General features: G+C 52.6%; 1 protein-coding gene across 1 annotated transcript; it reads right to left on the reverse strand.

Annotated features, from left to right (window-relative positions):
* Positions 1-278: 278 nt before the first annotated feature.
* On the reverse strand, positions 279-8,645 carry Tmie (transmembrane inner ear). The gene is made up of 4 exons (XM_057768524.1): positions 8,417-8,645; positions 5,363-5,480; positions 1,664-1,813; positions 279-1,015 (listed from the first exon to the last, which is right to left on the reverse strand). The coding sequence occupies exons 1-4, from the start codon at positions 8,510-8,512 to the stop codon at positions 915-917; spliced, it is 465 nt and encodes a 154-aa protein (XP_057624507.1). The 5' UTR covers positions 8,513-8,645; the 3' UTR covers positions 279-914.
* Between the last annotated feature and the right edge of the window lie 5,585 nt (positions 8,646-14,230).

A 14,230-nucleotide genomic window follows, 5' to 3' on the forward strand; every position in this document is an offset into this window, starting at 1 on the left:
TTCGGGACACCTTTCTAGCAGGGCTTCCCCCCTGGTCTTCCCACAGTCCCTGTCCCCAGCTCTGGTCAGAGCTCCTCATTTTGACATTGAGAGACTCTTGTCCAGAGTCAGCCCCTCAATACTGTTCGAATAGTCTTTTTGGCAGACACTTCCTTTAGCAGACATGGCAGAAGAGGAGTAGCACAAGGCTGTGTTCAGCAGGTGGATGGGGAGACCCAGGCTTGCTCGCTCAGTCCCTGGCCTCAGCCCTCTTCAGTTTTCAGACCCCACCCCTGAGTCAGAAGCCCGTAGGCTCTGGGCCTAGTGCCAGCCCCTCTGCGGCCCCAGCTCCACACACTGTCACTCTGTTTTCAGAGGTTGGCATTTGCCAGGTCAGGAACTCTCCTGATAATGGGGCCACTTTGGCAGCCATGGTCAGATTCCTGCCAAGCTTGGGGTGATTTCCTTGCTATCAGGGCTGCTATCTAGCTGTGTCAGAGAATCTCATGTCACAGGATGTCCCCATCAGCCCTCCCTCCGTGCTTATGGGGTTCACACAGAACTTGTTCAATCCTGCCATCTGAAACCACCAATCCCAAACTCCTCCATAGGTACCTCTGCCCCTGGCAAAAAGGGTGGGACAGAAGCCTGTCTGGATGCGGGGGGTAGTTTGAGGCCACTCTATATCTGCAGAAGGACAGTGACCCAAGAGAAGTGGCCAGGCTAATGATGTGAATGGAGCAGAGTCCAGGATGGACACTCGTGAAGTCTTAATCCCTACGTCTTTTGGGCTACGAGGTCATGGCCATGGCCTTGGCTTCTCAGACCAGAGCCTGTGGTCCATGTCTGAACATGGAGTCCTGGTGCCTGGATCCTGATCTGAACTTGGACTTCAAGGCCTGCCAGGCCTAGCTGCCACCTCCAGGAGACTCTGCTCATTTCTCTCCTTTCTTCTTCTTTGCCTCATTCTTCTCCTCTTCCTCTACCTTGATAGCCACTGTGTCCACACTGTCCTTCTTCTTCTTCTTCTTATCCTCTGTGGGTAGGGGCAAAGCCACCATGGTGAGATGGGAGGAGGCCCCGAAGCTTGCCTCACCCACCCTTCCCACCCCTCCCTCTCAGGTATTTTTTATCTGAGGTGCGTGTGTCTGCATGCCTGTTTGTGTCAGTGAGTGTGCACGTGTGGGCATGTATCTAGAGAGCAGAGGTTGATGTTGAGTGTCTTCTTTTACTCTCTACCTTATTATTTATTTATTTATTTGAGAAGTCTGGAGCTCACCGATTTGGCAAGACTAGCCAGCCAGTGAGCGTAAGGAACCCTCTGTCACCCTTTCCCCAGCACTGAGATTTACAGGTGCATGATCATGCCTGGTTTCATTTTGTTTTGTTTTGTTGTGGATGTTGGAGATGCAAAGTTAGGTCCTTGGCTTGTATGGCAAAGCCCCTGCACCCCCTCCCGCAGCCTCCCCAGCACCCCCCCCCCAATTTTTCTGCTACAAAATGGGCTCCTTATTTTAGTTGCCTAGCTCTGACTAGTTTCTGCATTTTGGTCTCTTGGGGTTGTGCCCAGTCCCTTCTCTGAACCAGCTGCAGGGACAGACAGGGTGATTTAGGATAGTGGGGCTGAGGAACTGGCTGGCTGCAGGACTCACTGCTGGATACCGTGGTTCTGGAGTCTACTTACCTCCAGGGATTTCTGTGAGTTCGTTGAGTGGAGGCACGGTCTCCAGCTTGTCTGTGTACATCTTGGCAGCCTTTCGTTGTAGATACCGGGCCTCAATCTCCTTCCGTGTCCGTGGCACACGGCAATTGAAGACACAGCACAGCGTGATGACTGCATGGATGTCAGAGCAGGTTTGGCTAGGGAAGGGTCTCGGCCAGCTTGTGTGGTACCCAACTATTAGGCCTGACTCTGTTTGCTTAGGCATGTCTCTCATAAGAGACTCCTGCAAAAGTCTGAGGTGACCTCCTGCGTGAAGCTGACTTTCTGCGGTTGTGTATGGCCCATGCATGCTCAGTGTAATACTTCACTGTCAACTTCTTAGTTACTTGGATGTGAAGCCTGGTATTTTCAACTGTACTAGCCCCACAAATTCTATAGCCAGACTCGGTCTGATAGTCTTTCTTGTCACACTGGTACTGGAGAAGGTAAAGTGAAGGTCTTAGGTCTGGCTCAACCTACCCAGAGTCACCCTGTGCTTCTGACGTAGGACTAGGCCTCTCTGGGTGCTCCTAAGATACTCTGAGTTTCCTTCTCCAGCCTCCTTACTGCAGAGGCAGAGGTACCTCAAACACATAAGCATGTGGCTGCATCCTCCCCATCCCCCCATCCTCCCCATCCTCCCCAGCCTCCCCATCATCCCCATTCTCCCCATCTTCCCCAGCATCCCCAGAATCCCCTTCCTCCCCAGCATCCTCATACTCCCCAGCATCCCCAACATTCTCATCCTCCCCAGCATCCTCATCCTCCCCAGCATCCTCACCCTCCTCAGCATCCCACCATCCCCAGCCTCCCCAGCATTCCCATTCTCCCAATCCTCCCCAGCATCCCCAGCTTCCCCATCCTCCCCATTCTCCCCAGCTTCCCCAGCCTCCCCAATATCCCCATCCTCCCCAGCTTCCTGATCCTCCCCATCCTCCCCAGCTTCCCTAGCCTACCCAGAATCCCCATCCTCCCAATTCTCCCCATCCTCCCCAGAATCCCCATCCTCCCAATTCTCCCCATCCTCCCCAGAATCCCCATCCTCCCAATTCTCCGCATCCTCCCCAGAATCCCCAACATCCCTATGCTCCCCAGCATCCTGGAGGACAAGCCTGGGCCCTGGCTGATGAGAAGGCCCAGAACTCTGTCCTGGATATTTACTTCTGAGGATGTGATCCCAGGAGTGTTTTTCTGGTTAAAGGCAGCTGTGCCCACATCAGCTGGGGCAGAGCATAGAGCTGGCCTGTCTAGTGATGCGCTGGGCAGGGCTGCCAGGACCTGGCTGGCTGGGCCGAGTTTATTTTTCTAAGGCTCCCACAATCTGACCACTGTGGCCCCGGCCCCAGGGGAGGAGGTGGGGCTGGTTCCTATTATAAATAATATGGCCAGACAGAGCTTCCTGGCAGGCTCCTGAGGTGCAGAAGGGCCCAGGCACGACAAGCCAGGTCTATTTTGAGGAAATGGATCATAGCTAGGTAGTCTGGGATCATCTTGCTTAACAAAGTATCTCTTGAGCCAAATATTTTGGTTCCAAGTGTCTCATCCAGACTTTCAAGATGGGAGAAGCAATGGAATGGATGGATGGATGGATGGATGGATGGATGGATGGATGGATGGATGGACAGATGGACTGGCGGACAGACGAATGGGAGGGATGGGTCAAAAGCCTCCACGGTTGGGAACAGGATTGGGTTCCTGAATGGCATTCAAGAATGCAGTGAGAGTGGGTGGGGGCCTGCACTAGGGCCCCAGCATATGGTTCTTGGGGTTAGACCTGAGGTGACAATGGACTTTTATTACTCAAAGTGCTGTGTTTTGGTCTTTCCCAGACCGCTGTGTGGGTGCCTTGAACTTGCTTGGGTCATCTTTCCCTAGTCATCCCACTGACACCCTCAGGACCCTGCCTGTTCAGGTTCCACGTGGCTGGTGGTGGGTCCCGGGAGCTCAGGACTTTGGATGCTGAACAGGCAGAGTAGGGATCATGGGCTGACATATGCCTGCCCCTCCAAGCCTGCCCTACCTTGCCTGACCTGATTATTTTTCTTCAAATAAAATGAAAAACAAAGGATTTGGGGCTAAGTCTTGAGGCTCAGGAAAGATCTGGGGGTGCAGAAGATCCCCCTGGGGCACTTTCTTCAGCCCCAGTCCCTCTCCCTGAGGGATTGTGAGTGTAGGGGGGGGGGTGGTTCTCCACTGATGGCTGCCTAGGTCCCAGCAGAGAAGCCGTTTTCCCAACACCTCTCCCAGCAGCTATAGAAGGTAGCCACTGGTGACCTGCTGTCCAGGGACCGCCTATTCCTGCCTGTTCCTATTCTAGATGAAGTTAGGGGCGGGGAAGTTCTGTGTGACTGATATCCTTGGGCCTCTTCAGTCTGACTGCAAATTTCTGGTGTGGCTCCAGGTCCCTCCACCATTCACCCAGAGTGGAGCCTGGGGGAGACCTGAGGTTCCCTGCTGTTACCCTCAGGGTACCCTAGAGCAATTCTCCTCACTGTTCTTGGGTTCCTCGGGGCAGGTCCTCCCAACCCTGCCTTTTGATAACAAGGCTGGTCTCCCTCAGGATGCAGGGCTCTGGGGCACTTTTCTCTGGGATCTTCACTGAGTTGCCTGGCTCTTTCTAGGCCTTAGCTGGAACACAGTCCCCCAGATTTGGCAAGAGGGGGTATTCTCCCTGGAAGACCCTTTGGGTTCCAGGAGAAGCATGTGCAAATCAGATGTCATGTTTTGAGAGCCCCTCACAACCAGATGGTTTCTCTGTGGCCACCCAGCCCTTTAGGGAACCTCATGGGAAAGCTGCCACTAGACCACAAATGTCACTTTAGCCTCCATGTTGGGTGCATTTTTGTGACATCCCACAGGTATCTGAGACCTGACATAGAGGCCAGCTTCCTCCTAGCCTTTGCCTATACCACCCTTCCAGAGTCTTCTCAGGCAGCCTCCCTCTGGTCCACAGCTCAGAAGACCTGTCCTTCAGGGGCCTTTGTAGGCAGAGTGGGTCTCCCCCCAACCCTCTGTCTTGCACTTGCCTCGTGCCCAGTATTCTCTCCCACCTGGCCTGCCTTTCATGTAACTTTCTGTCCCCTCTCCTCAATTCTCATGGAGAAAGGGGCGGACGGGTGCATGCCAAGGCCCCCACAGCTACATCTTTGCATCCCTAAGAGCCCAGACTGGAGGAGAGGAATGGACCCCCTGCTTTGGAAGGAAGCAGGTATGAATCATTTCTGGAAAATGGCACTGGAGGAGGTAGGATTCAGGGCCTGGAAGCCACATCTGCTGGGCGTCTGGGGAGCCTCTGGTGGAGGTTGGCCTTGCTGGGGCCCCTGGGTGTGGGCTCTCTGAATTGGCCCAACTGTAAGAAAAGCATCAGGAGGCCAGCCGTAAGGGAAGGATGACATGTCCTGGATTCGGAGGAGTCCCTATAATTAACATAATTGCCATGTGGCTGCTTCCTTGGGTCCAGCAGAAATCTTTGGGTCACCACTGGTCCGTCAGCCCTCCACAGGGACTTTGTGTGACTGAAGAGGTGCCAGAGACCATGGTGGGCCTCCTGTGAGTGCCTGGCCTACTTGAACTGCCCGGAACTGCTGTTCTGAACTCAAGGGGTACTGTAAGGGTCAGGGGTGCTAGAGGGGCCGTGATCCTCCTGTGGTGGGGTGGAGAGACCAGGACGTGGCTACTCACTGATGGATAGCACGAAGAGCGAAAAGATGCCCACCACGTGCCACAGACGCATGTCCCAGAACACCACGGTCTCCTTGGTCAGTGGAGGCGGCTTGGGCTTGGGCGGGGCCGTGCTGGGCTGTGGGTCGAGAGAAAAAGCAGTGAGCCAGGCACAGGCCAGCAGGCAGGGATGGGGTCAGCAAGGACTCAGCCCACACATTTTCAAATCCCCAAAATGTCTCAGACATTCACAACCAACACCCTAGACCTCAGAAAGTTCCAGATTTAGACTAAAAGCAGTGATCAGAGTCCCAGACCGTGGCACCAGGCACTTGGACTAGAAGAGTGGTTGGTGCTTGGTGAAGAAAGGATCAAAGGAGCAAATGTGGACAGCCGGGTTCAGCCAACTCTGATGGGGTCTCAGGACCAAGGCCAAGAGACAGGGCAAAGCCTGTTTCATGTTACAGGTAGATTGGCTTTGTTCTCACCTCCCAGTAGAACTCAACTGCTGGGCTACATGGTAAGAGGCTCCTCCTACAGGTGTTCACACACTGACTTCTGTCCCACTAAAAGCCAGAACCACCAGCAGGCTAGACCAGCGGGGCTAGGCATAGAAAAATAGTAATGTAGCGCCACCAAGTGGCTGAAAATGTAAGTGTGGCTAAGGAGGACAACACACTACTTTGAGGATCTGTGGGCTCCTGGCTTAGGGGCACTATCATGTCTGTGTATTCTAGAAGACATAGTGATCCCTCAGGTCTAAGGGGACTTGCCCCAGGGTATTAAAAGATAGTATCTTGCCTTGGGTTTCTAGAAAATAGTCTTCTCTGGGGGAATGAGTGGACACATCTCTGATCTGAGTGTTTTGGAGATGTGGCCTCGCCTTGAGTGTGTTCGTTTTTATAGATGCTGTGCTGGGTGTTGAAGCCAGGGTTTTGTGTGTGCTAGGCCAACACTCTACCAACTTAATTTCATCCTCAGCCTGTTCCGCGTGTTTCGAGGGTACATGACTTTGTCCTGAGTGTCTACGGGATATAGCTGTGCCTTGTGGAATATGAGAGGCTAATTTTGACCAGAGATACGATCCTGTCTCTGTCAGCAAGTTTGGCTAAGGGACAGGGAAAGAGGTGGGACCAGGCGTTTGTGTAATGCATTGTCTCCTAAATGATCTGTAAGGACAGGCTTTAAGAGTCCCTTGTGGCTTTCTGAGAAAGAGAAGCCACCTGTTACTCAACCTGTCTGCAGTTCCCACACCCCCACTGTGGTTCGTAAACATGCATAGACACTTGCCAGGAGCCGGGTGCTTTCTCAACTGCCACCATTACGGCAGGTAAAACTCAGAGGGGATCACTGACCTGTGCTAGGCACCCCAGAATCTCTGAGCCATACACTAGTACACAATTCCCAGTTCTTTGCTCCTCACTAAGAGGGACGAGGATGGGGACTCCTTCCTTTATTCTGGACCTCAGTTTCTCTCCATGTAATTAGAGTGGTAATGTCAACTGCCTCTGAGAACTCTCCTATCTGATGGCAAAATTGGCAATAACACCCCACTAAATCAGTAACACCCCTCAGTGGATTGGGGGACCCTTGTGCAGGCAGGCAAGTATATGGATACATGGCATGTGCTGGATTGAACACAAATGGGCAGAGGACATATGTGTGGTTGGAGCAGTGTGTTTATGCTTAGGTTGATGACCGCAGCATTGGAGCTGGGGGCTTGGCAGTTACCATCCTCTGTCTCCCAGGCCTGGTGTGTTGACTGGCTGTCTAACTGGGAAACCCTGACCAGGCTCTTGGGTGGAGATAGCGGGCAACAGCCAGACATCTTATGGTGGTCCCTGATAAAGGTAGAAATTCTGAAACTTGGTCCTGCCTCCTTCAGAACCACAGCCTGGTGGAGAGGGGATGCTGCAGGGCTGGACCGAGAAGTGACGTGGTTCCCAGCCCTGCCAGTATCCCTCCTGTTTCCTGAGATGTAGGCAGATGGACTCCAAATGTGATTTCCTCTGCCGAGCTAGAAGATGAGCTCCTGGGAGTGGGGAGACTCCTTGCCTCAGAACCGACTTGCCTGTTGCCCCAGCCTTTGCTCTGAGGACAGCTCAGTTTCTGCACAGGGGCCTCAAGGCAGTTGGTGAGAGGCCTTGGTTTGCTCCATGGGGCTCAAGCCAGGGTGGCTTCCCTTACAGGGGCCTGAAGCTGACACCTGACTCTAATGGCCTCTTCCACACCCCTGGTCAGTTGCAGAAGGAATATGCTACACAGGGGTACAGGTCTCTATATCATGAGATGTCACCCTCGGCCTCTTCAGTTCAAAGCTATGTCCCCTTAGACCCTCTGAGTGTGACTGGTGCTGTGTCCCCGTCCCTCCCTGCCCCTTAGCAACTGCCTCTCAGGCCTCCATGCTGTCCTGTCACCCAGGCTCCACCCTCAGCTTCTCTTTGGCCCTGGCTCTTGGGCCTTTTGCCTCCAGATGCTGACTTCTAAGCCTGTTCTGCTACCTTCTACTGAAGAGGTTGCAGGTGGCCCCTGTCCAGCTCCTGGCCAGCTTGCCCCACCCCTAGGGCTGTCTCCTCCTAGCTCTCCCACTCTGCGCCCCCTCCTTTATCCTCTTCCTTCCAAACAGGAACTGTTCACGGATGTGTCTGCTCAGAAACCATCTCCAGCTCCTGTAATCACTAGGACCTATTTGCATCTTCCAGTCCCTGGGTCCGGTAGGGGCCCTGGAGGATTTGTGTTCCCCCAGCATACCCTAAATCCAGGGTTCGAATCTCCCCCATTAGACTAGGAGTCAAGAAAAACTAAGGGCTCAAAGTCCTTCTTCCCATTCCCTAGGAAAACAAAGACCAGATGGCAAGGCTGTTTCCCTCCACACAGGGAGGGAAACACTTCTTGTGTCCCTGATGTCAGAGACTGGGCTCTGCCATCAGACCAGGGACTCTAAGCGTGAAGGGCAAGGAGTGGTGTCACCCACCCCACCAGGCAAGATGAGGGGATAGAGCCAGTTCCCCGCACCCTCAGCCCCCTGCCTGGACTGTGCCAGCGTCCGGCGCCCTCCGTGATGCGGTACCTCACCTCCACCAGCTGCGTGGCAACCCCTGCCAGGCAAGCCCCCAGGGCGGCGCCGCCCAGAGCCCAGAGCCGCCCCGCGCCTCTCTGCCGCCCGGCCATGTTCCCCCGCCGCGCGCGCTCCGGTGCAGGTCCTGGGAGCAGAGGGGCTGATGCACAGGGCTGCCAGGTGACTGCCCCTGGCCACCGGCAGGCGCTGGCGGTAGTGGTGGCGGCGGCAGGGAGTTCTGGCCGAGGGCGGTTGAGCCCGCATCATTTATTCATCATGAGTGTCAGGTTCCTGGGACGCCACCTGCGCCATCACTGCTGGGGTGAGGGTAGGTGTGGGTGGCACCGCCCCTCTCCAGTCTACCGGACTTTTGGACCTCCTACTCCACTCCAAGGACACTGAGGTAGGGAAAGCCGGGAGGGAGAAAGAGACAGGTTGGGGGTAGGCCCTTGATCAACAAGACCCCACCCCCACCCCAGTCCCTTCCCTCTTGGGCCTCAGTTTCTCCACTTGGGACAAGGGGCGGGGCTGGAATCGACTGATCTAGAAGGCCCTTCCCATTCTGACGTCCTGAGTTTAGGGGGAAAATGGTACCGGACTTGGGAGGGGGGCAGAGCGGGCATGTTGTCATGGTGACAGGCTCTGAGGGATATCCTGGCCTTTCTGGACTGGCTTCCTGCCCAGAAGCAGCTCTGGTCACCCTGGACACCAGAGCGGGAGAGGGAGGGGTATGGATAACCAGGGATAGTATAATGAGAGCTGGCCAGATGTTGGCATTGTGGAAGGATCCAGTAGCTTCTGCTCCACAGGACAAGGTCAGCTACCCCTAGAGGGCCATTTTCTGACCCTGCTGACTGTCCTAGAGCCTGGGTCTTGACTCTAGCAAGTCTTTGAAGTTGGTCCCCTACACTGTGGGAAACATTGATTACTTGGGGATGGAGTTTCTGAGTAGCTGTGAAGACCTGAGGCAGGGGCCGGAGCCCGAGGGGGAGCGGGGCAGTTGGAGGTTGGAGAAGCCTATGGCCCACTTCACTCCTCCCTTTTCCTTCCTTCTTCCGGCTGTCCTCCGCCTCCTGAGTGCTAACAGAAGCAGGACCCAGCATCTTCCTCTCACCAAGAACAGCAGTGGAGGCCGGTCCAGGCTGTGTAAGGGGTGGGGGTGGGGGAGACACCTCAGCACGGCCCTCACAACTGAGTCTCATAGGGTGCTATCCTGGCTGTACCACTGACAGATAAGGACTGAGTTAGGCCTCAAAGTGGAGCAGAAGGCCAGCTGTCCTTCAGGGGCCGGTGACAGGGCAGGCAGGAAAATGGTCAGGCGAGGTCTAGTAAAGAGAGTCTCAACAGTAAGTAGATGACAAAATCTAGGGCTCACTTCTTCCAAAGCAAGCAAGAAGCAAAAGAAAATCCAAAACCAACACAACAGGATTACCCCCCCCCCCCCCCCCCCCCCAGGAATGCTTCTAAAACCAAAGCACTAGCAACAGGTCTCTGCCTCCGACTTTTTCAGGCCTCAGCCGCAGGCCAAGTCACAGAGGAAGGGCCACAGAAAGCTGCTTTGATGGCAGGGATTGGGGGGGGGGGAGGTGGGGATAATCACCCTCAAGGCATGTGCTTAGAGAGGCAGGACTGGGTTTTGATCCGGTGAACTGGACTGTGACTGGTTGCTCCTCTTTGTCTCTATGCTCTGACCTAGGGAACTAGTAGCCAGAGGCTATCACAGGGCTAATGGGGGTGGGGGAGGGGAGGATACTGTGGCTGTTGGCTCGGAAGGCTGAGCCACCTTTGCAGCACACATAGGACTGCTCCTTATAGGACTACCACCTGCTGCTCCCAGTTCACTGTCTGAGAGGTGGAGAGACGGCTCAGCAGTTAAGGGCATTTGTTGCTCTTGCAGAGGACCCATGTTTGATTCCTAGCACCCACATGGTGGCTCACAACTTCTGGGAGACTTGATACGCCCTCTTGAACTTGACAAGCCTGTGGCGGACACACAGGCAAAACATTCACATACATAAAATAAAATAAATAAATTAAAAAAATTAAAGTCCATTGTCTTGTTTGTCCACCAAGAAGTAGGGTCAGCCAGCGTTATATCTCAGCGGTGGGGCACTTGCCTGGCATACACAAAGCACCGTGTCCAATCCCAGCACTGCAAAAATAAACAAAAATAAAGTAAATGGAGGGAGGAGAAAAGCAGGCTACATCTCTGCAGGGTCTCTCCACTCTGTAGCCCAGGCTGACCTCAGACAAGGTCTTGAACAGAGCTGATCAATCTCACAGGCCTCTGAATCCAATCTTTTTATTCGGTGCCCCCTAGATTCTTCCTCCCATCACACACACACACACACACACACACACACACACACACACACACACACCTGTCATACTGATTTCAAAGTCCAATTAATTGACTTAGAATAACAGGGTATCTCAAAAGTCTTAGTATGGTAGTTTTAAGTTTAAATAACCAAAGAATTATAAAGCTATGAACTGATAAGATATACCACCTGGTGACTGACGTACCTACACACCTATAATCCAGCACTCAGGAGGCAGAAGCAGGAGAAACATGCAAGTTTGCGGCCAACCTGGTCTACATGGTGAGTTCTGGGCCAACCAGGTCCACACAGAAAGAGATAGCATTTGAAAGCTTATTTGTGTCTTTCTTTCTTATTTTTCCCCCCTGAAGTTGGCAAAAAGGGATAAGTTAGTCCAAATTCACAAAACATAGTTAATATAAGAGAATTTAAATAATTAAGCTTTCAAATTATATTTCTTGCTTTATTTTTATATAAATATATGTATTTTTATATAAAAATATGTTTAATTTTATATATTTATATATATAATATATTTCATATATGAATATATTTATATTTATTATTGCTTTATTTTTTTATATAATATCTGACATATTTAAAAGCTTAAACACAGCCCTCGGGAAGTGGAGAGAGGATCAGAAGTTCAAGTCCAGTCTGAAATCCATGAGACCTGTTGCAAAAAACAATACCACAAAAAGCTTAGGATACTGTGGCTGGGAGCCCTCCTGCTGGTTACCTAACCTTTAGTCCTTCTATGTAAAATAGGGACCTGACAAACCATCTCTAAATGCAAGTCTTTATTTGTATTGTCATTGTTGAAGGTTATATAGTATAGTGTATTGACTAAGAGCAAAATTATATATCTCACTTGACCAGCGCCTTATCATTAGGATTTAGTGTGTTTCCAGTTTTCCAATGAAAATGAAACTTACATTCTTACCAGAATGCTGGCCTTTGCTTTGACTGTCTCCTGTTTTCTTCCTTCCTTCCTTCCTTCCTTCCTTCCTTCCTTCCTTCCTTCCTTCCTTCCTTCCTTCCTTCCTTCCTTCCTTCCTTTCTCTCTCTTTTTTTATTCCTTTGAGACGTAGTCTTGCCACGTGACACTGACTGACATGATACTTGCTGTGCAGACCAGGCTGGCCTCAAACTCAGAGATTTACCTTCCTCTGCCTCCAGAGTGCTAGGTTAAAGGACTGTGCCACCATGCCCTCCAGCCCTGAGTTTATTAGCGTGGGCACGTGTACGTGGGTGGTGAGAATGCCGAGGGCACAGCATGCCTGTGGAGGTCAGAGGTCAATTTTGTGCCGTGGTTTGTATCTTTGCAGTTTTATATGGGTTCCTGAGACTGAACTCAGATTGCCAGGCTGTACAGCACTTGCCCTTTCTGGCTAAGCCATCTTGCCAGATCTACCCTGTTCTGTCATGAGGGAGGAGTCCTAGGGAGAAGCTGTATTCGGCGGCGTTAGGCCTCCAAAATTGCGACTCCCAACTCGGTCCTCTGCCTCTGATCCAGGACTCTCTCCACTCTCTGGTATTGCTGCAGCTTCTTATAGCCTTCCTCCAACATGCCCGGGTAGCTGCCCCTCAGCTGGGCCCATCAAGGCTAGGGTGGGGGAGTTCTGGCTCCCTGGAAAACAGAATCCCCTTCCTGTGTGGTGGCATAAGTGCTGGCAGGCAGACAATTCCTTGTCCTTCCTGAACTATTTTTACATCTTATGGGTTTCCTGTGGGGACCCAATCCCGCCTCCAGGGTCTCCAGGCTGGAAGCTTATGGGCAGGGAGCTGAGCAGTGGCCAGGAGACCCTGTGGCCATTTCTCTCCTGGAGTTTGAGACAATGGAACTCAAGGCTTAGCTTTGGAGAAGCTGAGGGGGAGTGAACGGAAAACCCTCCACAGGCCCAATCACAGAGCCAGGCTAGGATCCAGGCCACCATGGACTTAGCCTGGGGTGGGGGTGGGAGTCAGCAGGCCTGGGCCAGTGACACAGCAGCTGGGGTGTGCTGGGAGCTGGCTGTCCCTGAAGTTGTTGGCCCTGGGCCTTGCCCAGAATAGCTCAGGGCTGAGCCCAGCCTGGGACAGACTTGTGTGTACATGAACTACTGAAGCTTGTGTACCAAGACGCTGGTATGCAGGGGAGTGCATCGCACTCCGCGTGCCGCTCTCTGTGTGTCTGTGTGTCAGTCTGTGTCCTTGGAGGTGGATGTACAAATGGGGCTGCCACCGAGGAGCTGCGTGGCATGGGGCCCCACTTTCCATATGGCCCAGTTGCGTAGGCACACTGGCTCATTTCTCACCTGTGGAACTGCATGCATGTACAGGACGTGTTTATATCTGTGGGGAGCTGAAGCAAGATCCCTGTGATTCCAGGAGGCAGTGGATTTGGTAGAAAGTCCAAGGGGGCAGAACCGGATCCCCAGTCAAGGACTAACTGGCCGAGATGCTGGCCAGGCCTTGCCACATTTGGCAGAGAACAGGGAGCGAAGATACCTGTGAGGTGGCCCAGAGCTCAGTAGCCTTCCACGTGCAGGGGCAAGTTTGTGGCCAGGAAGTCATATCTGGTGAAGACTGGGACAGTCCTTCCTTTCTTTCTGCCAGGAGCCCAGGCAGTATGGCCTCTCTTCAAACACTTGCGCAGAAGAGGAAACTGAGGCCAGAAGCAGAAAGGGCTCCCTCGGGGGCATAGGAGAGGGTGCAGAAGGCAAAACTTGGGGTGAGGGACTGGAGAGGTGGCTCAGCGGCTAAGAGAGATGACTGCTGTCCCAAAGTCCTGAATTCAGTTCCCAGCACCCACACGTGGCTCACAACCATCTACAGTGGGATCTGATGCCCTCTTCTGGCATAAAGTCGTGCCTGTAGATAGAGCGCTCATACATAAAGCAAATAAATAAATTATAAAAAAATATGAAAGACAGAAAGCACAGTAAGTACTTGTTTGCAAGAATGAGGACCTGAGTTTCATCCCCAAAACCCATGTGAAAAAGCCGTGTGTGGTGAACATTTGTAATCCTGTCACCCGGGAAGCAGAGACAGGCAGAGCCCCGGTACTCACTGGCCAGTCAATTTAGCCAATGCAGTAGGTCAAGGCCAATGAGAGATTGTCTCAAAAATAAAAGGAACAGCACCGGAGGAAATACAGCCACATGTGCACACACATCCACACATGTGTATCTGCATACGTACATACACATCTTACACACACACAAAAGAGAAACCTGTAATGTATTTACATTTTTAAAAGTATTTCAAAGAAAAAAAAAGAAAGCAAAGGCTGGAAAGAGGGAGAGGTCTTGGCCAGATGGGGAGGGAAGAAGAGGTTGGGGAGGGTTTCTGAGGTGGAGACCCAAGAGTAGAGCAGTGTGGGAAAGGGAGATGAATGAGAGTGTCACCTGTGGTAGGGGCCCAGGGCAACAAACTCTGAGCCTGGCACTGTAGGGCAGCTTGGCAGAACTTAAGTTCTCACCAAAAAACAACCAAAGGGAGTCAGGGCTGCTAAAGTTGGCAGGCCCC

Source organism: Chionomys nivalis, chromosome 4 (genome assembly GCF_950005125.1).
Source record: "Chionomys nivalis chromosome 4, mChiNiv1.1, whole genome shotgun sequence".
NCBI classification, from domain to species: Eukaryota; Metazoa; Chordata; class Mammalia; order Rodentia; family Cricetidae; genus Chionomys; species Chionomys nivalis.

Excerpts from the sequence above, each read along its gene's own strand:
- Tmie (XM_057768524.1), bottom strand. The coding sequence starts at position 8,512 with ATGGCCGGGCGGCAGAGAGGCGCGGGGCGGCTCTGGGCTCTGGGCGGC. Across the intron at positions 5,481-8,416 it reads TTGCCACGCAGCTGGTGGAG|CCCAGCACGGCCCCGCCCAA; the intron begins GTGAGGTACCGC and ends CTCGACCCACAG. Across the intron at positions 1,016-1,663 it reads ACTCACAGAAATCCCTGGAG|AGGATAAGAAGAAGAAGAAG; the intron begins GTAAGTAGACTC and ends CCCTACCCACAG.